General features: G+C 47.5%; 1 protein-coding gene across 2 annotated transcripts; it reads right to left on the bottom strand.

Annotated features, from left to right (window-relative positions):
• Positions 1-3,341: 3,341 nt before the first annotated feature.
• Positions 3,342-21,788, bottom strand: Nphs1 (nephrosis 1, congenital, Finnish type (nephrin)). 2 transcript variants are annotated; one of them, XM_013522546.1, is made up of 29 exons: positions 21,158-21,788; positions 20,839-21,054; positions 20,634-20,756; positions 20,349-20,477; positions 19,714-19,795; positions 19,214-19,317; positions 18,768-18,895; positions 18,509-18,680; positions 18,169-18,326; positions 17,782-17,926; positions 17,565-17,689; positions 16,360-16,546; positions 16,071-16,200; positions 15,773-15,945; positions 15,030-15,170; positions 14,808-14,948; positions 14,194-14,315; positions 13,083-13,254; positions 12,827-12,983; positions 12,584-12,735; positions 11,147-11,258; positions 10,894-11,075; positions 9,751-9,807; positions 7,380-7,499; positions 7,217-7,241; positions 7,037-7,115; positions 6,809-6,902; positions 6,611-6,717; positions 3,342-4,116 (listed from the first exon to the last, which is right to left on the bottom strand). In XM_013522546.1, the coding sequence occupies exons 1-29, from the start codon at positions 21,294-21,296 to the stop codon at positions 3,988-3,990; spliced, it is 3,801 nt and encodes a 1,266-aa protein (XP_013378000.1). In that variant the 5' UTR covers positions 21,297-21,788; the 3' UTR covers positions 3,342-3,987. The 2 variants fall into 2 exon arrangements, with proteins under 2 accessions (XP_013378000.1, XP_013378001.1); XM_013522547.1 differs by lacking the exons at positions 20,839-21,054; positions 21,158-21,788 and having other exon boundaries at positions 20,653-20,732.
• Between the last annotated feature and the right edge of the window lie 1,471 nt (positions 21,789-23,259).

Genomic DNA, 23,259 nt, shown 5'->3' with positions numbered 1-23,259 from the left:
TGTGGTCAAAAACGTCCTTGAAGGCTGGACTCTCACTAGACCAAGGTTCAAGTCCCAGCAACGCCCATGTTATATTTGCTGTGTGACCTGAAACAAATAACTTCCCCTCTCTGACCCCTGAGGTTTATCCATGAAGCAATAACTTCTTATTGCTCTCTTTACCCAGCCCCTGACCACCACCACTATACTGTGTGTTGTAACGAATCTGACTACCAAGTACCTCACAGAAGTGGAACACGCAGCACCTGTCTTGTTGTGACTGGTTTACTTCATTTAGTGTAATGTCCTTAAGTCATTTATACTATAGCATGTGACAGAATTTCCTTCCTCTTTATTGGTTTGACTTTTGTTTTTTTTTTTTTTGGTACCGGGAATCAAACTGAGAACTTTGCATTTGCCAGGCAGGTGCTTATGCCACTGAGCTATATTGCTGGCCCTCTCCTTCCTCTTTAGGGGTAAATAAGATTACACTGTGTTATATGTTACATTTTGTTTATCCACTCATTCCCTGATGGACACTTAGGTTTCCTCCATGTTTTAGCTATGTGAGTAATGCTGCTTTGAACATGGATATGAAAATCTCTTTGAGACTCTTTTTTCAATTCTTTTAGGTCTAAACTCAGAATGGGACTGCTGGATAATTCTATGTTTAATCTTTTGAGAAAAACTGCTGACTGTTTTCCACAGCAGCTAAACCATTTTACATTCCCTTCAATAGCATATGAAGTTCCCATTTTCTCCATCTCTTTGCTAATAATTATTATTTACTGATTTCTTTGCTTTAAAAAAATAGCCATTCTAATGCATATGAGGTGGTATCTCAATGTGATTTTTTTTCCCCCCCTGGTACCAGGAACTGAACTCACGACCTTGCACTTGCCAGGCAGGTGCTGTGCCGCTGAGCTAAATCCCCAGCCCCTGTGGTTTTTTGTTTGTTTGTTTGTTTGTTTTGCTTTTTTGAGACAGGGTCTCACTATGCAGTTCAGGCTGGCCTTGAGCTCACTTTGTAGCCCAGGCTGGCCTCAAACTCACAACAATCCCCCTGCCTCAGCCTCCATCAATGTGGTTTTGATTTGCATTCCCTGATAATTAGTGATCCTCTTCTTTTGGGCCTTTTATTTATCTTTAGAGAAATGTTTATTCAAATCCTTTGCTCATTACTAAATCAGTTTATTTTTATTGTTGAGTTTTAGCAGTTTTCTATGTGTTGTAGGTATTAGCCCCTTATTAGCTGTATGACTTGCAAATACTTTTTGCCATGCTAATAGTGTCACAAAAGGTTTAATTTTTTTTTTCTTTTTAGATAGTCTCACTGCATTGCTCAGGCTGGCCTCAAACTCTTGGGCTCAAGTGATCCTGCTGCTGCTGCCTTTTGGGCAGCTGAGACTACGGGCATGTAGTCTCCCTGAAAAATTTTTATGATGGCCAATCTTTCTATTTTTTTTCTCTTTTATTACCTGTGCCACTGGTGTCACATCCCAGAAACCATGGCTAAAGTTCCATGTTATAAGATTTTGCCCTTGGTGTTATTCTGAGAGTCTTACAGTTTTAGCTCTTCAATTTAGGTCTTTTCCCTGTTTTGAGTTAATTTTAATATGTGGTACAGTTCTCACTCTGCAACCAGAATCATGGAAAGAAATAAGTTCGTGAACTGAAGTGCTGCTGCATAAGGTAAGACTCCAAATACATTCTTCTGCATTGACTATCTAGTTCTCCCAGCACCATTTGTAAAAAGCTATCCTTTTCCCATGGAATGGTCTTGACGTCTTTGTTTAAAGCATTTGACCCTATAAGAGAAGGATTATTTTTGGACTCTATTGTATTCCACTGGTCTATATGTCTGTCTTTATCCCAGTACCATACTGTTTTGATTACTGTAGCTTTGTAGGAACTTTTGAAATCAGGAATATGAGTCCTCTAACTTTTTTTAGGTTTTGATAATAAATAGCTGCAAAATTATCACACAAGGGCCGGGGATATATCTCATTAGCACAGCACTTGCCCGGCAAGCACTAGGCCCTAAGTTTGATTCCTGGTACAAAAACAAAACAAAACAAAACAAAAACTATCACACAAAATGAAAGCTGACAATGATCTACATCTGACCATATCATCATCCCTGTCAATATGCCTTCTAAAGGTAAGTAACATCTTCAATCATGTGTTCATCTTTGACTTGCTTTCCTTTGGATATATTATTAGAACTTTTTTAAGGTTTTTTTTTTTTTAAACTTGGTAAGAGAGATATTATGTTGTATGTAACTTCTGGAGACTTCTTTTTCTTAGTAGCACATTGCTAAGATTCATTTGGCTTATTCATTTTGATTGCTGTATAATATTTCATTATATATGTGTGTGTATATATATTCATATATATAAATATATATTTGACTATATATGAATATATATAATTATATATATTCATATATGATATATAATTATATATATTCATATATGAATATATTAATATATATGAAGTTCCCATTTATATATATTCATATATATTCATATATATATTCATTCTCCCACTGATAAGCATTTGGGTTGCTCTGAGACTTTTACTGTTATAAGTAGAGCTTTTTTGGACATGTGAAGAAGTTTTTCTTAGGCAGACCATAAGAGCAGATTGTTGGACCACAGAATATATGAATATTCAACTTCAAAATATCACAACAAATGGGGTTCTGAGGCAGTTCTACCAATTTATCCCTGTAATTTCTTTTTCTTAATCAAGATGACCCAGTCAGATTTAGCCCATCTGAAATTCAGAACAGGTCAGAGACAGGAACTTTGTGATGCTGGGCTTCGAGGTGTTATAGAATTGGGGCAGCCAGTCCTTGGACAGGCAATAATTAGGATCAAGGAAGAAAGCAAAAAAGCCACAAGGGGAGAATGGAGGAAATCTGCTGAGGGATTTAAGCAAAATATGGTGTAACCATGGAAAGGTGAAAAGTGCTGGGCAGAGTTGTATAACTTTTGAGATCCAGCAGCACGTGCTGTTGCTTGCTTTCTATATTACCATGCACCTTTACAGTAACTTTTACATTTTAATTTTGCTATAATTTCAGACCTACAGAACAGTTCCAAAAATGATGCAAAAAATTACAATATGCATTTTACCCACATTCCTCAGATGTTAACATTTTACTGCATTTGCTTTATTGTTTTCTATTCCTGTGTACATGTACACTTTTTCTCAGCTGTTTCAGAATAGTTTGAAGCCACAATACCCTCCTATGCTAAATGTATAATAGTGCATACTTCCTAAGAACAATGCATTCTCTTATGCAAAAAAGTATGATAAATTAGTTTTGCCTATAAATGAAATCATACAATATACATTTTTTTGCATCTACCTTCTTTTAATAGTTTATGTTTACATGTGTCAGAGTTTATATAGGGTGTTTTAGATACTATAAAAAATAACAAAATAAAAATAGGCAGGATATAACCATTAGCTATTTCAAATGTAATCAAACTCAAAAAGGACTGAATTTCGTTTGTGTTTTTTGTTCTATCATGGTGCTGGGGATTGAACCCATGGCCTTCACACTGAGCTACACTCCCAACCCCAACCCCAACCCCCCCAAGTTCAGACAGGTTTCTCTCTAAGTCCCTAAACTGCCCAGGCTGGACTCAAACTTGCTATCCTCCTGTCTCAGTCTTCCAGAGTGCTGGGATTACAGGTTTGTGCCACAATACCTGGCTCAAAGTTTTGTTGTTGAGATGCCATTTGCAAGTTACCCTGTCACTTTGGAGAAGTTTAGTTCTTAAAGCCAAACCCAGGAAGAACCTTGTTTATACTCTGACACCAGGTTGAATTATCTTCTGTCATTTACACACATTTCCCCCATGGCCTCTCCAGAAAAAAATCTATTCACTTTGTATCCTATGCAGCTCACTTCACAGGCTCAGCCAGGCTGGAATGAAAAGGACCATTAGAGTATTATGTCCTGTAGGTGCAAGAAAGCACTGCTGAGAAGGCCGTCACACCAGATCACCCCTTAGCTCAAAGGGAAGAGAATCTTCCATAGTGCCCAGATCTCCTGCCACCTGGTCATAGATTCTTCCTGGATCATCATACTTGTCCTCAGGCCAGCAAACGTCATAGGGGCCCTGATAGAATAAAAGTGGAGTTAGAACCACAGAGAAAAGGCCTATGGGTTATAATCACAGCTCTGAAGGACACACTTTCCTGCTCAACTTCCCAGGAAAAATATTTTAGCTTTTAACTAACTTGGAAAATGTCTAATGTACACAGAGAAGACAGTGATGATTACCAGTCTTGCTCATGAACCCCCATGTACTCGTCATTTAACTTTCATAGTACTGACCTTTAGTTCCTGTTTATTTATCTACAGTTCCCTGCTCTGCCAGCTGAGCTATCAAAGGTTCACTGGTTATTTATCTAAATCTGTCTTCTCACCCTCCACTTCCACCAATTGGATTATTTGCAAACAAGTCCAAGATATCCCATGATTTCATCTCAGGAAAATAATTTAAATGTCAAGAATATGAAAACTTTAAAAAGCTTGTGATATGAGCTATCAAGTCATGTTCCTGTTAGTCCTATCCATTTCCAAAATGTTTCTCCAACAAAACAGAAGAGGGGGGCTGGGGATTTAGCTCAGCGGCAAAGCGCCTGCCTGGCAAGCGCAAGGTCGTGAGTTCAGTTCCCGGTACGGGAGAAAAACCAAAAAAATAATTTGCAACCTGATAATCACCTCAGAATAGCGGGTATTGGAATTTCCCCATAAAAAAAAAAAAAAAAAAAAAAAAAAAAGAGGAAAAGGGCCACAAAGGGTGATATTTGCTGGGGACATAGATTTGCTCTACAGCTGGGGAAAAATAGTTGTTCAGCTCGGCAAAGTAGAGCAGATTGGCCTGTGAGCCAAACATGGCCTGTTGCCTGATATTTTTTTAATCGCCTGAGAGTTAAGAATGGTTTGATATTTATAATTTGTTGAGAAAATTGAAAGAAGGATAATATTTGTGACATATGAAAATTATACGAAATTCAAATGTCAGTGTTCAAAAATAAAGTTTTATTGGAACATAGCCACACTTAATCATTTGTGTATTAGCTATGACTGCTTTTACCTACTATGGCAGAGCTTAGTAGTTTTGAGGAAGACCATATGTGCCATAAGCCCAAAACATTTACTCTCTGACCCCATACAGAAAAAGTCTGCAGACTCCATCTGTGCTTTTGAAGGCCCATATGGTCCAGCACCATGGACAGCGTTTGCACACGCTATTTCCTTCGTGATGTGGTGTGGTTCTGTGATCTGTGAACCGTGCACCCGGGTGGGATGTTGTTCCAGTGGGGAATGGCTTGGTCCACAGGTGCCTAACATTAGCCAAGGTCATGTAGAGAATTGGGCATTCTGTTCCACCTATCTTACTGTAAGACAATGGGTAGGTGTCTGGTCAAAGTTTCTATGTTTTCATGTGCCCAGCCACAGTCTGTACTTCCCCTGGGTTCTCTGTCCTCTTCCACTCTCAGTCCAGCGAAATGAGTATGGCTGGATGCTATTCCCTGGTCCTATGAGTGGGCACTGCTCCAAGCCTTTCCAATTGGTATATATTATTCCCTGTTTTGGTTTGATTTGGTTATTGGAGACAAGAGTCTTGTTATGTAGTTCAGGCTGGCCTTGAACTCACTATGTAGCCCAACCTTCAAACTTGTGTTAATCCTCCTGCCTCAGCTTTTCAAATGCTGGGATTACAGGTGTGTGCCACCACACCCAGCTACTATTTCCTGCTTTGATGATTGGCTCAACAATGAGTATATGATCCAAGCTAGACCAATATGTCAGTGTTGGGCCTTTAAAGCTATTGAGAAAGAGGTATTCTGTTTATCTGAAGATTTTTACCTAACAGGAACAAAGCTGGACTTCTGGAAAATCTTTAGGGAAGAAATTCTGTGTCCAGCTGGTCTTAACAACAATTCTGTCTCCTAACTTTACAACTGAGTAGACAAAAATATTTTTCTTTCTATCTGCTTAACCAGTGTGGTGGAGATGGCTAAGTCTCAAAGGAAATGTGTCCCCTTTTTCTTCTGTAAGAACAGAACTGTGTAGTAAGGCACATAGCTCTCAAGTAGGACTACATTTCTGGGCTGGGGATATAGCTCAGCGGCACAGTGCCTGCCTGGCAAGTGCAAGGTCCTGAGTTCGATTTCCGGTACCAAAAAAAAAAGACTACATTTCCCAGCCTCCTTTGCAGTTAGGTGTAGCCATGTGACCATGTAGTCACTGACAGATGTGTACAATTTCTAGGCCTGGGCCATGAGGCTGGATTGTGCCTCTACCACATTTGCTCTTCCCTTCTCCCTCCAGCTGAAACCTCCAGTGAATCTTCCTATCCACATAGACCAGGACAATGGATGTGATAAGAAATGGTAAAGGAACACAGTGGAAAGAACTTGGGTTTCAAATAACGATGTACAGCAGGGCTCACCTTTGACAGCTATGTAAAAAAGAAATAGACTGTTTTCTGCAGAACCTGCATTAAGCAGGCCTCTTTGTCACAGCAGCTAGCTTACCCTAATACAACAGCATAAAGCGGGTCACCAGCCTAGATGGAATGGTAACACAAATCTGCTCACCATCTGCACTTCACCATAAAGGGGTCCCCAGGCCCCTGGTGGGGCATATATTCTCTCCACCTCATCATACAGGTGCCCAGGAAAAGCCACGTCCTCCTGTTTAAGACCTGTGGTGTGGGAAGTTGGAGGATTAGGGCACCCAGCCTATAAGACATGGGTACCTCGGGATGCAGAAATCCTGATGTTTTCACAACTCACCTCGGGTATAAGCCACTTCCTCCAGTGTGGGGGGCAGCTGGGGGCTGAAGTCCCTCAAGGAGTGGTAATGTGGCTCTACTTCTATCGTGCTAACCTGTCATGTGTGCACACACAGAAAAACAAGTAAAATCTTTTCCATAGATCCAGAAAAGGGCAATGATTAACCTGAAGCCGTTGATGAAATCCATCATTCCCTGTCTGTAAGGCTGTCCAGGCCGCCCCACTCACTGTGGAGCTTCGAGTGTCCTGGTCCCCAGTCCAGTGGCTCTCCTCATATTCATTCCTGACTCGGTCCTCCTCCTCTGACCTTCCACAATGGAGACGGCAGTTGGATACTGACTTTCTGCCACCTGTCACCCCCAGACCTCTTCCCTCAGGGTCTTCTTTCCAGAAAACGTGCCCACTTACCCTGCCTCTGTCTTCTCTGAGATACCTGGGAAAAATAGGGAAAGGGTCAGCACCCACCCTGTCCCAGCTCACTTGGCCTTGGAGAAACCTCCATTGTGTAGTAACCCGAGGGTCTCCATCGCCCTGGGGTCTCTATCCCATTGGGAAGGAGGTATCTACTCACCCTCAGCGAGATGCCTCTGTCTTCGCCACCAGAGGAATCCCACAACACATGAGGCATTGGAAAGCAGCAAAAGACCCCCGACTGCAAACATCACAGGCAGGAGGGGCAGTCCTGGGGATTCTGGGGGGAAGATGCCCCTCAGTGACCCCAGGCAATGGGCTGTACACCTGGAGTGGACTCTTAGGAAAGCCTATCCCTAGGTGGGTGTGGTGGCACATGCCTGTAATCCCATCTACTAGGGAAGCCGAGGCAAGAGGATTGCAAGTTTGAAGGCAGCCTGAGTAACTTAGTAAGACCCTGTTCAAAATAAAAATAAAAAGGGCAGCCAGGCATGGCAATGCATACTTAGGATCCCAGCACTTTGGGAGGGTGAGGCAGGAGGAGCAAAAGCTTAAACTCAACTTGGGTAATTTAATGATTTAGAGAGACCCTGTCTCAATAAAATTTTTTTTAATGGCCTGGGGATGTACTTTAGTTTGAAGGTTCTGGATCTAGTCCCCAGTACTGCAAAAAAAATTTTTTTAATTTTAACAATGGGCTGACAGTGTAGTTCACTGGATTCAGTCTCTAGTAGTGAAAAGAAATCAAACTCTCTCTTTCAAGATGAAAGAAGTGAATGAGCAGGGGTCTCTATTCTCACCCCTTTTTGCCATCCAAAGGCAAGTGGCTCTTTTTTCAAGTCAAGGCATTAGCAGCAGGTCCTACCCGTGCCTGAGCAGTAGCTGGACTGAGAAGGAGAGTTCAGCGCCCCAGCTGTGGAGTCGAGTGATCTGGTCTCTTCCCGTAGCTCCAGCCTTACCCGCCAATCATTGACCTTTGTGTTGGACCTTCCAGCCACACAAACTAACCAGCAGCAGTTTCCAGAATCACTCAAGCAAACTCATACCTCTGAGCCTTAGAATAATCAAGCATTTGTCCTCAAAGTTTTTCCCTTTTAAAAGCACTTCTAGTGACCCTGCAAATCCCATAGCAAGTGACTTATTTCCACCACCTTTGACCCCCGTCAGAATCAGGCTGCCATATCCCTAAGAACAGAGACTCCTAAGTAAACATCTGCTTGGCATCTATTTCTGTTTCTTCTGCTAATGCCATTTGTTTTCCTTTGGGGAGCAGCCACTTCCCTGCTTCCCGCCCCTATGGCCCAGGCAGGACTCTTTGATGGGCACATGGCCTAGCCTGGCGGATAAGATCACCCACCTCCCTTTCCTTTGGTTCAGACACTGCCTTTGACCCAGGCTGGCTTTTTGTCACACAGTTAGGATACTTCTGTGGGCCGCTAAGAAGTGGAAAGAAAGCTGGAAGTGTAGAAAGGCTTCTCCCCACTGCCCTTGCAGTGCTAGGGAGTGAACCCAGGTCTTTCACACTGAGCTACATTCTAAGCCTTAAGTTTTCTTTTTTAAAATTTTGAGACAGGGTCTTGCTAAGTTGCTAAGTTGTCTAGGCTGGGCTCAAACTCGCAATCCTCCTGCCTCAGCCTCTCATAGTGCTAGAATTATAGGCATGTGCCACCATGGCTGGCTCCTTCTTTGCCCTGATGAGAGAAAAACCTGTGAAAGAAACTACCACAGATGAAGGTCAAGTTGAGAGATGGGAAAAACAGATTGCTGGTGGGCATTTTGAGCACCTAAATCCAGCCACACCTGGAATTTTCAATTTCGTTAACCAAGCAATTCTTTTTAGTGTCAACAGCAGCTGAATTTATGTCACTTTCCACCTTCCTCTCAAACTCTGAAGGAAGCCTGTCCACCAAATGGTCACAGTCCCCCTGCTGTATCCACTCTTGGGTCATCCTCTTCCACACTGACTCATTGAGTCATGTGGGACCACAGTAAATGTGACAGAATCAGACCCTTACAACATGCTAGTAAACTGCAGCTTATCCTTTCTTTCATTGCTGTGACCACTTCCAGGTGAGCAAACCAAGGAGAGATACATGGCCATTATCTCCATTGTCCCAGTTAAGAGCCAGATGACTGTCAGACACATGGCCCAGTCCAGCTGCCAGCTGCTTATAGAGATGATTCAAACCAGCCCAGACCAGAACTATTCTGCTGGACTCAAAAGAACCATTGGAAGTAATGTGTTTTTTTTTTATAAGCACTTGTGTTTGGGGTGGTTTGTTATGCAGCTAGAGCTAACTGAAACAGCCTCCTCCCAGAGTGTGGTTTCAGCTGTTTTAGAAATAAACTAAATCAGGAAGAATGAGAATGCATCACTCTAAGCAAGAAAAAGAGCCAAGGATACAAGTGAAAGTCTGCAAAGACAGGCTGAGTCTTAGGCAGCTGCAACCAACAAGGAAGCAGAGATGGGATCAGGGACCAGAAGGTTCAACTCTCAGGGGAGGGGGTGGGGCTCAGAATTGAGGACTTGCCTGCAGGTTGCTGCGTAGGAGGCTGGTCATAAGGCTCTCTGGAAGGCTGGTCCAGGGCTGGAGGGTGGATATAGAGAATTAATTCTAAGAATCTGAGATAAGCCTTAAGTATTTCTTATCCTCTTATTAAGCTTTTCAGCTGACTTTGAGACTCATGGGAACTGGCATGGATGGCTTCTTATTTCAAAGATAACTGGAAATTACTGATGATAATGGCAATACTATTAATAGCAATTTAAATGTCAATGATAATGATGATGATGATTAATTATTACTGATGTGCAAGGTCCTGTAACCTGAATTACCAGTTTTGTTAATACAAAAAGATGGGCTCTCTTGATTTCTTAACAGAAGTACAAATTTTAGAGCAGGGAAGTGAATTTAGTATTTTATGTTTTAGTGCTAACAAGCAAGACTGGAATGAGGGGGAAAAAAGGCTGATTGTAGGATTGAGAAAGGGGTCCTTTCTTCATTAATTTCTGCTCTTTATCATTTCCTTTCTTCCGCTTGTTTTGGGTTTAATTTGCTCCTTTTTTTTCTAGTTTAAGATGAAAACTTTTTGTTTGTTTGAGACAGATTCTTGCTATTAGCTCAGGCTGTCCTTGAACTCACGGCACTCCTCCTGCCTCAGCTTCCCAGAGTGCTGGGACATGCACGTGCCACCATGCCTGGCTAAAATGAAAACTTACAATGTCCATTTGAGGCCTTTCTTTTTCAAATCTAATATAAATACTTAACGCCATACATTTCTCTGTAAGCACTGCTTCAGCCATGCCCTCAAAATTTGTATGTTTCCATTTTCATTCAAATCAAACTATTTTCAGCCCCCCCAAGTGCTGGGATTACAGGCATGTGCCACTATGCCTGGCCTCACACTATTTTCTAATTTCCCTTGGTCAGTAATCATATTCAGACAAGACAGGATATTGGCTAAAAGCTGATCTCTGGAGCTCATCTGCCTGAGTTTCAATCTTATCTCCTTCCACCTCTCTTTGGCTGTTTAACCTTGGTCATTTACTTAACTTCACTGGATTTTAGTTACTGCATTTGTAAAAGGGAAAAAACAATAGAATCCACTTCACTAAACCACTCTATAAGTCCTCTGAGGAATTCTGCAGCCTGCCCAACTCTGTCCCTTCCTACCTGGGGTAGTGATAGACAGTTGGATCTCCTTGTGAGTTAACCCACTGTCTCCCATGGCATTGCTGGCCAGCAGCCAGACCCTGTATCGCGTGGAAGGCTGCAGCCCAGTTAGCGTGAAGGTGGTGGCCTGGGGTGGTAGGACATCCACGTAGAGAAACCCAGGAGTCTCCAGGGCCTCATACCTGCATGACAGGGAAGAGTCAGTTCAACCTTCACTTCCTACCCCCTCTAACTTGCCTCAACAGTGACTCACCTGATGTGGAACCTCTGTGGCAACCCCCCGTCAAAACCATGCCTCCACTCCAGGCCCACTGAGTGGGGAGTCAGGCTCACAACCTTCAATCCCAGCGGTGGGTCAGGGCGGCCTTTGGGCAGAAGTGTGGGAGAAGCAGTCAGAGGATATAAAATGGTTCTATCCAGGTCTTTACTAAGAATGATATTAAATATACAGTTGATTTTAGCCAAGTGTGGTGGTTTGTGCTTGTCCTCCCAGCACTCCGGGAAGATCACAAGGTCAAATACAGCCCGGGCAACTCACTGATTAGTGAGGATACTGTTTCAAATTACAACAAATTATTGGGGATAATTTTAAACAGCAAAAACAACTACAAAAATGTGAAAGGGGGCACTAAAGAAACCAGAAAAAGGACATTTGTTTACTGTATAAGTTGTGGAACAATATGGCAGAATGTCACCTTGTTCCACCTCAGCTAGAAACATGCCCACTCGGTGACTCAAACTGTTCATCCCTCTGTGCATGTATCCGAGTGACCACAAAAACCCCATGAGTATGGGTTTGGAATAAATTTTAGTGAATATGCGAATTTTTAAAAATGAGGATAGTATATATATCTTTGAAGTACACTTTTTTTTTGTCTTTTTGAGACATGGTTTTACTATGCAGTTCAGACTGGCCTTGAACTCACTTTGTAGCCCAGACTGGCCTCAAACTCGAAGTGATTCTCCTGCCTCAGCCTCCTGAGTGCTACAGAATGGATTTTTGTTTGTATGCTAACATCATGTCCATTCCCTTCATTTTTTTCTAGTTATTAACACTCTGCATTTCCTTTGGAGAACCACCCTCCACATTCTCAGGTCACATGCTTCTGATGGAAGTAACCCCAGTCCTAGTAGGACATGTGACCAGTGTTGGCCAATCAGAGTGCTGTCCTCCTCTGACCAGATACTTGGTTCAGGGATGAGCTGGAATCTAAATAGAGCCAATGACATTTAATTCTAGAATTACCACCCACCTGCTAGGAACAGGAGGAATTCTATTTCCTCTGGGAATTCTAACAGACCACTATGAGGAGGCTTAAAATAAAGCCAACACAGAGAAAAGTCGACCTAAGAGATGGGCAGAAGTTCTGATGACAACTAACCCTAGATTCAACCCTTGACAATTCACTTTTCAGTTACTTGAGCCAATAAGTCCCCTACACCATCTTTGTGCATGTGTGTGTGTGTGTGTGTGTGTGTGTGTGTGTGTGCGCTCGCGCACGTGTGATGTGGGCTCCCTACATGAGAGAACATCTAGTCTCCCATGGAATATCAGGGCAGGTAAAAACTCCCTCCTCATTCATAAATACCTCTCAGGTGTCAGGAACACTTCAAGGATGGGGCCAACCAGGGACTTGGGAGTGGACACAAGGAGAGCCCCCCATATCCTCCCAGCCCCCACCCATCATACTAATGCTGACGAGCTGGATGTTGGTGTGGTCCGAGCCAAGGGGGTTGGTGGCTGTGCATGTGAAGAGGGCATAATCCTGGGCTGCAGACACGTTGGCAATGGTCAGGAGACTGCTATGAACTCCACCCTGGTGGTATGTGTGCTCAGTGTACCTGGAGAGAAGGGGCATGCTCAGAGAGGGGAACTGGCACTGGGGGAACCAGAGTTTGGACTGAAACACTGCCTGGCTGGGCCTAGGCTCACCTGAGATCTTGGAGATCCAGAGGGACTCCATTTTTGGTCCAAGTGAAGACAATGTTGGGCACACCACGGGCACGGCAGTGGAGGGTGGCAGAACTGGTGCTGTCCCCAGCTGCAGCCACTTTAGTTAGGGGAGTGGGATGCTCCACCTGGGGGGCAACTAAGACAGGTTGGGGGTGGTCCACATGAATATGTGGGAAGACATAAGAGCAGGGGGTTTAGAGGCAGGCCTAAAGTCTGGGGTTTGGGTGTTACCCACATCTGACAACAAGACGAACCAGCCCTCGGGCCGGAGGTGCCACTCCATTGTCCACAATGCACTGGTAAGCACCCGCCTGGGCCAGTTCGGCATGGCGAATCCGCAGGCGCCCTGTGGACCCCTTTGACGTCTTCTCCATGTCATCCAGGCTCTGGTCCTCCTCATCTTCATCCTGAAGACCCGAGACTGGGAGTTGGCCTGAGGTCCATCATCCCCCAAACTATGTCCCATCTGTAGCCTCGTTCTCCCAGCCAGAATCATCCTTCAAAGAGCTACTGAAGTAAAAATTTCTCCTGTCAACCATCCAACCACTTATCCAGTTCAGCCACTCCTCCACCAATCAGCCAACCACTCACCCATCCATTTATCTAACCACTCATGCCTCGAACAGCCTACCCACCCACCTATGCATCAGTCCACCCATTCACTGAATCATTTATATAGGCTGAGTACGTAGCTTAGTGGTAGACAGTTTCCCTAGCATACCTGAGGCACCATTTAAAAAGTCTATCCATTCATCCATTTATCTTTCCATTCATCACTCAGCCATTCATCCAATCATTTGTCTTCTTTCTATGCACCCATATATCCATCCTTGCAGCTCCCTATCTATTCACCCCATCTATTCACTCATATATGTACACACTCATAAATACATGCGCCTGTTCAGTCTTTTATCCAGTTGTCTGTTTGTCCATATCTCCACAGATCTATCCATCCCTTGATCCAACCATCATCCTTCCAGACATGTTTCTACTGATGGTGTATTTATCCACTCATCTACTCTCTAATCTGATCTGTTTATCCACTCAATGCTCCCATCCAATCATCCACCCATCCTTTCACTTTTGCTTTATCTTCACTTCACTCTTTCATCTGCCCACCTACCCATCCACCCATCTCTATCCATCCACCTATCCACTCACCGAACCACTCACTCGTCTACCGATTCATCTGCCTTTCAACAAAGAGTCACTAGTTTCTGGGGCTTACTCCAATGAATATATAGTTATACAGGGTCACACAGACATGGCCTCTACTCCCAACAAGCTTACTGTCAAGAAACCACACCCCCTGCCCCTCCTGCATTCACCAAAGTTTGCGTCCTCACCAGCCTCTCCCAGTTGAACATGTCTGGGAGGATGGGATTGGCATCAGCGGTGCAAACAATGTCCACAGAACCCCCAACATCCACTTCAGTAGGGTCCTGGAGTGCACGGATGGTAGGAGCATCTAGGGAGAGACAGGGGCTTGGGGAAGGCACTTGGGCCCAGACAGGCCATAGTGGGAGAGGGCTATAGGTACAAGAGGTATTTTACAGGTGACCATAAAACTTAAGAGGGTAGACACAATTTGCCCTTTAAGTGAAGCACTTGGAGGAGATTTCTTAGAGATTCTCAGGGCTGGTGAAGTTGTCCCCATCCTCTACCATGCTTCTGTGATAACTGTTGGACCCACTGCCAGTATCATGTAGGTGTGGAGCTTCCACAGTGGGTTTGGTTTCCCGAAGGTGGGTTTCTTTTCTGGGTAGAGACTCCAAATTGGTCTCTACTGGACAGGGGTTCCATGCTGGGAGGGATTTAGGACAGGTGTTTATCCCTGGGTGGGTAAAGCTTCTATATTAAAAAGACTCCACAGTGGGCAAGATTCCTTGGGTAGGTGTGGCTTCCAAGGTAGGTGGGACTCCCAGAGACCCTGGTTTCCTATAGCATTTCGGGGGCTCACAATGCACATCCAGCCGCACCAGTGCTTCTGCGGTGCCCTCCGAGTTCTGGCAATGCAGCTGATAGAAGCCATCATCAGAACGGGTTACATTCCACAGCTGCAGAGCCCCATTGGACAGGATGCGATGCCGGGGACCACCAGCTGCAGAAGGCCAGGGTAAGGGGCTAGCAGGCCCTTCCACCATCAGGGACCTCCATCCCTCTGCATGCCCACTCCCCGCACCTGGGCTGAGGCGATAGCCACGGAAGGTCCAGTTGAAGGCCTCAGGTGCGGGGTTAGCAGACACAGACACAGGCAGCAGTGCCTCACCCTGCTCCACCGCTGTCACCACTAGCACTTGCTCCCCCAGGAACTCGGGAGGGTCTTCAGAGCAGGTGCCACAGGGAGTCAAGAGGTAAGGTCAGAGTCAGGGCTAGGATTGAGTTCAAGGACCATTTCAAAGGCTAAAGTCAGGGTCACAAGTAAGACTAAGGTTGTAGACAAGGTAACAGTGTCTGAGCTGAGCTTAGGAGTAAAGTTCAGGATGGAAATTAAAATCCAATTTAGAGAGCTGGGAGTAGTGGCGCAGGCCTGTAATCCCAGCACTCAGGAGGCTGAGGCAGGAGGATTGTTGGGAGTTCAAGGCCAGCCTGAGCATCAAAGTGAGTTTAAGACCAGCCTGAACTGCATGCATAGTGAGACCCTGTCTCAAAAAGATCCCCCCCGCTAAAAAAAAATCCAATTTAGAAAAAGGATAGAGTCAGGGTCAAGTTTAAGGATGGAGAGAAGGGTCAGGATAGGGCTCATGAGTCATCACAGAAGGCAAAAAGTAAGATGGGGGCTCAGCAGGATAGGCGTTTGTGCAGGGTCGGGAGCAAGACTAGGAAAGTTGTAAGATTCAAGGCAGGGATCAAAGACAGTGTCAAAGTGAAGACTGGAGTATTTTAGGGTGTATGTGTGTATGTGGTTCGGGTCGGCGCACATACATAGCACGTTGAAGCGGTAGAAGGAGCTCACGGTTTCGCGGAGCTCGGTGCTGTGGGCTTGGCAGGTCACGCGGTGGCCGTGATCGCGGGATGACACCCGAAGAAAAACGCTCCTGGATGCAGCAGAGCCTCTGAACGGGGCGCTCTGGGGCGGTGCGGCCATGTCTTCCAGCCTGCGCTCCAAGCAGGAAATTGGGTTATGCAAGGGATGGGGGACATGGGCGCGGCTAGAACCTGGTGGGCGGAGCCAGACCGGGGAGGGGCTATACCAAGAAAGGGCGGGGCCTCGCACACTCACCTCTGCCCCTCCTTGTCCCAGGACAAGTTGACAGGCGGGTTGCTGCTCACACTGACGCACGTTAAATTTAAGGCGTCGCCTGGACGCAGCGCCGACGCGTTGGCCAGGATCGTCAAGTTAGTTGGGGGAACTTAGCAGGTAGGAAGAGAGCGGCTCAGACGTGAGGGGGTAACCTGATCCACTTCAGCGGCATCCAGTCCCCACTCGGGTCCCTGCAAGCCCCGCCACCGCCACTGCCCCGCCCCCGGCCCGCCTCCGGCCTCGCCCCCGGCCCCGCGTGGGCCCTCACACAGCACCACGATCTGCGTGGACGCGCTCAGCTGGCCCGCCTTGCACGAGAACTTGGCCTTGTTGTCCGGCGGGCCTAGGACCAGCACCAGCTCGCGGGAGAAGGTGCTCCCGGACTTCTCCAGATTTCCCAGCTGCACCCGCCTTGGCTCCTGGGGCGGCCGCGGCTCCATCACCGGGCGTGCGTCCTGAGGACCAGACCTGGCTGGGGGACTGCGGGTAGCCCCGCCTTCCCTACCCAGCCCTGACACATCCCCATGGGGTCGGAAGCCACCCCCACCAACGGGCACCCCTCCGGGTAAAGGAGTGCGCCTGGAACTGAGCACATCCAGCCCCGGAGTCTTTCCCGCCTCCCCTGGGCCTCCTGTGACCCCCACCCAGTCCCAAAGTCTATAACTGCACTACTTGCCAAACGCTATGTTCCAGTAAACTCCCTTTAAACTCCCAAACCTTGTGCAGAATTCCTTCCTTTTTCATTCTTGCTCTTGAAAATTTCCCACTTTCCCCACAGGAAATCTTTGGCAGACCTTTCCCTTAATTCCAGTGTCTCTCCACAGATTGCTGAATCTTTCCCCCATAGTTCCTTATTGGTCTAATCTTTTACTAGAATCCTCTGCGTTGCCCGAATTCTTGGCATTTTCTCGGAATTCTTTCCAATTAAAATGTAATTCCATTGTCACTCCTGTAATCCCACCCCCAGAATCTCCAGTGGCTCCTTGACTTCTCAAGTTTTCCCCAGAATTCTGTTAAATTTTCTTTTTTAAGTGGAATTTCATTTTCTAATGAATTTCAAGAATTCAATGTAATATTAATAGATTTTCAATATTCTGTGGAATTACAAGTCTTTCCCCCCAAATAGCTAGCTTTTATAGTTTATAACCTGTCCCTAAAATTCGTCACATTTCCCTGAGATTTTTTCACCAGAATTTCCTTTATATTAAATAGAATTAATTGCCATATCTATATAATTTCCAACCTTGATCCAGAATTCCTTCTTTTATTTGGGAATTGTGTTCCCAGAATTCCTAGAAATGTCCTAAGATTCCATTTACCTTAGACATTTGTGTCTTTTCCAATTCCCTTCCAATATCCAGAATTTCCAGTATTGTTTAAGAAATTTTTGTCTTCTCACGACTTTGAGGGAGGGGAAATCTTTGCCCTTCCCCTGCCTTCCTGGCCACCCCACAGCTGTTGCCTGGCACCAACCTTGTACCAGATGAGGGAGGGGTCTGGGTTGCCCCCAATGGCCAAACACACCAGCTTCACGCGGGTCCCAGTCCGGAGGTGCTGCCCTTCTTGGGGTCCCTCAATCCATAGCTTCTGGGCAGGATCTGGGAGGAGAGGCAGAAAGAGTATTCTAGGCTGGGGCCTGAAGCAGGGGTTCAGGGACCTGTGGGTTTCCTGGGCCAGGTTAGTGGCTCACATTTCACATTCAAGGTGAGAGACTTCTTGAAGGTCTCCTTGGTGAAGGCCTCACTGAAGGCCTCACAGGTAAGGGTCAGGCCATTGTCTTCCCGGCGCACCAGCAAGGTCAGATTGGACATGGAGATGTGACCACCATGCAGGCCCTAGCAGGGAGCAAGCTTCAGACTTGAGAGCTGAGGTGCCCCCCGTTATGATATCAGAGGCCCAGTCCACCCCAGACTCCAGCAGGGACAGTTAAGCATCTCTACCTCCTCATCTCCCAGACCTGGAGATCAGGGCCCTTGCCCAACCTCCTTGAGGATCAAGGCCTCCAAGCTGCCCACCCGCCTCTGCCAGCTCCGGCTTGCATGCCTTCAGCCCCCTTTTGGCTTGACCCCCTCCTCACATCCATGACTGTCTCCTCCGCGGGCTGCAGCTGCCGCCCACCCAGCCACCATCGCAGCAGGACCCTCGGGCGACTGGACTTCGTGAGGCAGCAGAGAGTCACATTCTTGTTCTCAGACTGTGATGCAGATCCCAAGATGGTTATGGCACTGGGAGGAACTGCAGGACACATGGACAGAGGAGAGACACATGGCTGGGCAGGGGGCCCCAATACCACTCCAGACAGAGAGACAGAGGATGTGGATAAGGTCTCTGACATCAGACAGGCGTGATTTGGAGGCACAGACAGATGGTTTACTGGGACAGGAGCCGACAGATGGACAGCTGATATCAGAACTCACAGGAGACCTGCAGTGTGACACTTCGTTCCTGGGTCCCTGCAGATACACTGTTGTAGGCTTCACAGCTGATTTTGGCTCCGTGGTCTTCTGGCCGAACGGTCATTGTGAGTACACTTCGGGCGGTGGCATGCGCATGCTCTGTGCCCCATGCTATGTGCACAGGCCGGCCATTCTAGAGACAGGAACAGGCCTAGACCAGCTCAGAGCCAGCTCCTCGCCCCTGCCCTCCCCCCACGCCCACACCTACTTCTGTTCTTACCTTCAGCCACTGCAGTGTGGCTGGTGGGTTTCCCCCTCGGGCTGTGCATGGCAGCTCCAAGTTCTGCCCTGCCCTAACGAGCCCCTCATTTAGGCCTGGCCACTCGATGATAGGAGGTCCTGGGGGAACTAGGGAGCAGCAGTCACTCAGTAAGCCTGAGAAGCCCATCCATTTTTTTTTAGTCCCCATAACCTGCCTCAACACAGGGTCTTGGTATGTAGTTCAGGCTGGCCTTGAACTCCCTGTGTAGCCCAGGCTGGCCTCGAACTCAAGGTGATCCTCCTGCTTTAGCCTCCCAAGTGCTGGCATTACAGGTGTACGCCACCACATCTGGCACTGCCATGTTTTTTCTTTGCCTGAATTTTCCATAATCCCTGTGACCCCTCAGGACCCTCAAATTCTGCTTTCCACCCTCAGTGCCCACAATAGCTCAACTGTTCACTTACACAGAACATTCATGGTGATTGAGGCTTTGATGGGGCTGACCAAAGCTGGGCTGGATCCCTCACAGACTAGTAATTGCCCATTATCCGAGCTCTGGGGTATCACCCTGGGATAGGAAGTTGGGTTAAGTAGAGTCAGCGCTATCATCTGAAATTTAGGGAGTCAGTGTGAAGAAATAGGACCCTAGGTTCCCATGCCTGGTCTCTATCTCCATAGTGAACTCTTCTAAGGTCTGGAGTTCCGAGGGAGAGATTCAGGGCTTTGACAGTAAGAGTTAGGTTTCAGAGGGCCACACCGGGCCTAAACCTTTGTGTCTGATATCCAGGAACTGGAGTTCCCTTGACAAAATTTTGAGTGTCCAAGTGAAGAATTGAGTCTCCCACACACACACACAAAAACAGCCCCCAGATACTCATACCCAGCCCTAGTTCCATGCTTGAATTGCTGAAATATTGGACTGTCATGGGTCAGGCAAGGGAGAGGATATCGCCAACCTGCACACCTGGCTGTGGCCTCTATGCTGAAGAGCTTCTCCTGGGACCCTTCATTCACATCGACAGAGATGCTGGATATTGTTTGTCCACCTTAGGGCAACAAGAAGGCCAGAGGGGTGCTAGGTTCCCCCCAGGATAGATGCTGGGAAGCGTGGCCTGGAAGTCTTGGGGCAGATACGATAGTCCTCCTCCTGGCTGTGCCGACTATGTCCCCTCCCTCATTCAGGAATCCCTGAACACCAGAGTCCGAAGGGCGGGGTCCTGTGGCTCTCCCTTCTCCTCTCCTCCTGGGTAGGAGCATTCCCATCACCTCCACTTCTCATTTCTACACTTGATCTTAGCCAAGTGGCCGAGAAGCAATCCACTTCTCACTTCTAAACTGCCATCACTGCCCATATCTCACCTGAGCCTCCTCTTGTCCAGGGCCCCAGGCCAGCTGATCTGCATCCTCCTAGATGCCTCCCCCAGGATATCCCCTCCCATCCAGCAGTTTGCATGCTGTCCTCAGCAACACCCTTCCCTGCCCCTAGGTCCTTATCTCAGGGATGACATATTTTCTGGACCTCCGAGGGCACTTGTCAGGAATATACCCCATCCCTACTCCAGGGTGTCACATTGCCCCCTTCAATTCATGAACACTCACTCTGGAGGAAGGTGATGTCAGGTGCTGGCTTTGCATCCCCAGATACACAGCTGACCATATATTCCTGCCCAGCTACCCAGGTGACTGTGGTCCCTGCCTCAGGGGTCAGCTGAAGCACCTTGGGGGGAACTGGAGAGAAAAGGTCTGAAATAAGCCCCCACTCAGAGAAGGACATGAAGATTTGGGTCGAGACTCCTTGCTCAGGAAATGAGTCTTGTACCCAGGATCTGAGGGAGAGGGACTGGGAGCCCCAACTCCTGGGTCACGGGGGTCTCTCACCCATACCCAGGATGGAGAGGCTCACTCTGGGAGACACGAGTTCAGGGCCTGTCTCTGAGCGGCCAACCTGGCACTCATATTCTGCGTCATCGCTGAGGTCACATGCTTCAATGCACAGATGGAATTCACCTGTGGATGGGACCCCCCCCCCCCCACGGTCAGGACCACAGCCTCTGCTGGTGGCTCAGAGTCCCAGGCTCTGATCCCTCACCTCGAGCAGGATCTCCTTCCATGTGGTATCTCGGGAAACCTGGGATCCCTGGGTTGGGGCCCAACAGCAGGCCATCCTTGGCCCACTGTACAACACTGCCAGGTGCGCTGACGCCACACTTCAGCTCCACCCTGGCCCCTTCCACGGCTGTCAGGTTTTCAGGTAGGGCCCAGAACCCTCGAGGGACTGAGGTGGAGACTGGCAACTGGATCAGGCCTGGGGACACAAAGGGGTCAGAGGACGGGACAGAGGGTCAGTCTAGGGAAAAGGTGGGAAATGAGCCAGCAGACACTGGGTACAAGGCCAGGATCCCACTCACCTGTGATCAGCAGCCCCACGAACAGCAGGGGAGCTCTGAAGGGGGTCCTCAGGGCCGTACCACTGCCTCTGGCCATGGCTGCCACAGTGTCCATTATCTGCCACCTACATCTGCCACGGTCTGTCTGTGGGCCCTTCATTGTGTGTCTCTGTCTCCTCTTCCTCCTCTTCCTCTTGCTCTTTCTCCTCCCCTCCTTCTTCCTCTCCCCCTTCTCTGTTTTCCTCCCTTCCCAGGACTGTCTCTTTATTTGTTTCACTCCTCTGCTGTCTCAGGGTCTCCTCTGCCTCCTTCTCTATCTTTCCCTGTTAAACTCCTCCCCACGAGACTCTCTGAGTGTACCGCCCTTCCCCTGATGTGTGTGTGTTTCTGTGTTTCTATCTCTCTGCAGCAGTCTCTGTCTTTCTTCTCTCCTCTACTCCTGTGTCTGCTCTCCTTGAACCACTCACAGCCCCTTCACCTGCACCTGCTGCTTAGAGTCCAGTGGCCCCTTGAGCCCAGGAGAGCCAAGAGGCTGATTGTTCAGTGGCTGCATTGAGCTGGTCCTTGGACCCAGCCTAAGCTTCTCTCTCATACTGCTGCTCCTCCAAGCCCCTCCTGAGCCTCCAGCTCCAGCCACTGCCCAGCAGGCTCCTCCCGGCCCAGCTGGAGCATGAAATCCCCTGTCAGCACATGCCGGGCATATTCTTTGGTGCCTCCCCAAGCCTCTTGACCCCGAGGGCCTGGGAGAGCAGGTCAGACCTGGACCATCTCCCAGTTCAGCATGGAGAGCAGAGAGCTGGGCCACGTGGGCGGATGGCTCCTCCGCCCTTCCCTGCCTAGATGCATGACCTTGGCAAGTCCCTTGCTTCCTTGAGTAGACACCAGCCTCTCAGCGACATCCGGGGTCTTTGCTTAGAAGTGTACAAGAGTGTGTGTGAACTCGGGAGAGTGTGGGAGGGAGATGAAGCTATCTGTGTGCATAGAGGTGTGAGTGTACCTGTGAGAATGAGAGCATGGGGCTGAGAGTACAGTGTGACCTGTGCATGCATGTGGGAGTGAGTGTGTGAGAGCATGTTCAGCATGAGGGTGCAGGGAGCAGGGCACTCAGAGGAGGTAATGAAAACCGGAATTCAAATCTGCCAGCAGCCAGTGGGGGTGCCCTTTGGTAAAGGCTGTGTGAGTGTCCTTTTGTCCCTATGTCCATCTTCTCCATCTCTTCCTTCTTTCTTTGTGTGTGTCTCTCTCTCCATCTTCATTTATCTTTCTCTACCTCTTTGAGACCTCTCTCTCTCTCTCTTTCTCATTAAATCTTTAACTATTTCACTGTCTCTATGCTTCTATGTGTCTCTGTTTTGTCTTTGGTCTCTGTTCTCATCTTGATCACTTCAGCTACCCTACATTCTGTCTCTCGCACACCAGGAGCTCAATAAATATTTCTCTGCCAGCCTCCGCCTGTGCCTCTTTCTCATTAGTTTCTCTAGCTTTGAGTCCTGATCCTCACATCCCTGCATTTTATAACCATATGCTGCCTGGCCTGGCCCCCACCCCAGTGTGCACATACATACTTGCATGGGCTAAGCTCCTTCTGCTTGCTTATCTCCTGCAGGAATTGCAACTGTTCGCTTTTTCCCCCTTCCTGAGACCCCCTTTCCCGTCCTCCTCCAGGAAAAAGATGAAGCATCTGGCCTGAGACCCCAAAGCTCCACTCTTGATGCTCTTCTAGAACCCCCCCCCCATTATTCACTCCTTCCCTTCCTTCCACATTCCCCTTCCCAACTGCTCCCCATTCCTCCTGGGAAATAGGCTGGAGACAGACCTGGGGGGTTGTCATGGGACCCTCACCAGATGGTGTCCCAAAGGGCCAGGGTGTAGAGCTATCAGTTGTAGGGACCTTTAATTAGCACAAACCTTCTATCCTCCACCTTGGCTGTTTTCCTTGTCTGTATGCTCCTGGGATTCAAACTCTCCTTTTTTTTTTAAAGCCTGTGGCCCCAGAGAGCCAGGAAGGGGAAGCAACAGTAAGTGTCTGGAAAAACAGCCTCATCCTCGACTTCCTCCCCAAGACACAGGAGTCCTAGACCCAAGCCCATCCTATTTCAAAATCCAAGCCCTGGATTCACAAC

This window comes from Chinchilla lanigera, unplaced genomic scaffold, assembly GCF_000276665.1.
Source record: "Chinchilla lanigera isolate Chin_1 unplaced genomic scaffold, ChiLan1.0 scaffold00067, whole genome shotgun sequence".
Taxonomy (NCBI): Eukaryota; Metazoa; Chordata; class Mammalia; order Rodentia; family Chinchillidae; genus Chinchilla; species Chinchilla lanigera.
The sequence above is the reverse complement of the archived record's forward strand: the minus strand, read 5'-3'. Positions and strand labels throughout refer to the sequence as shown.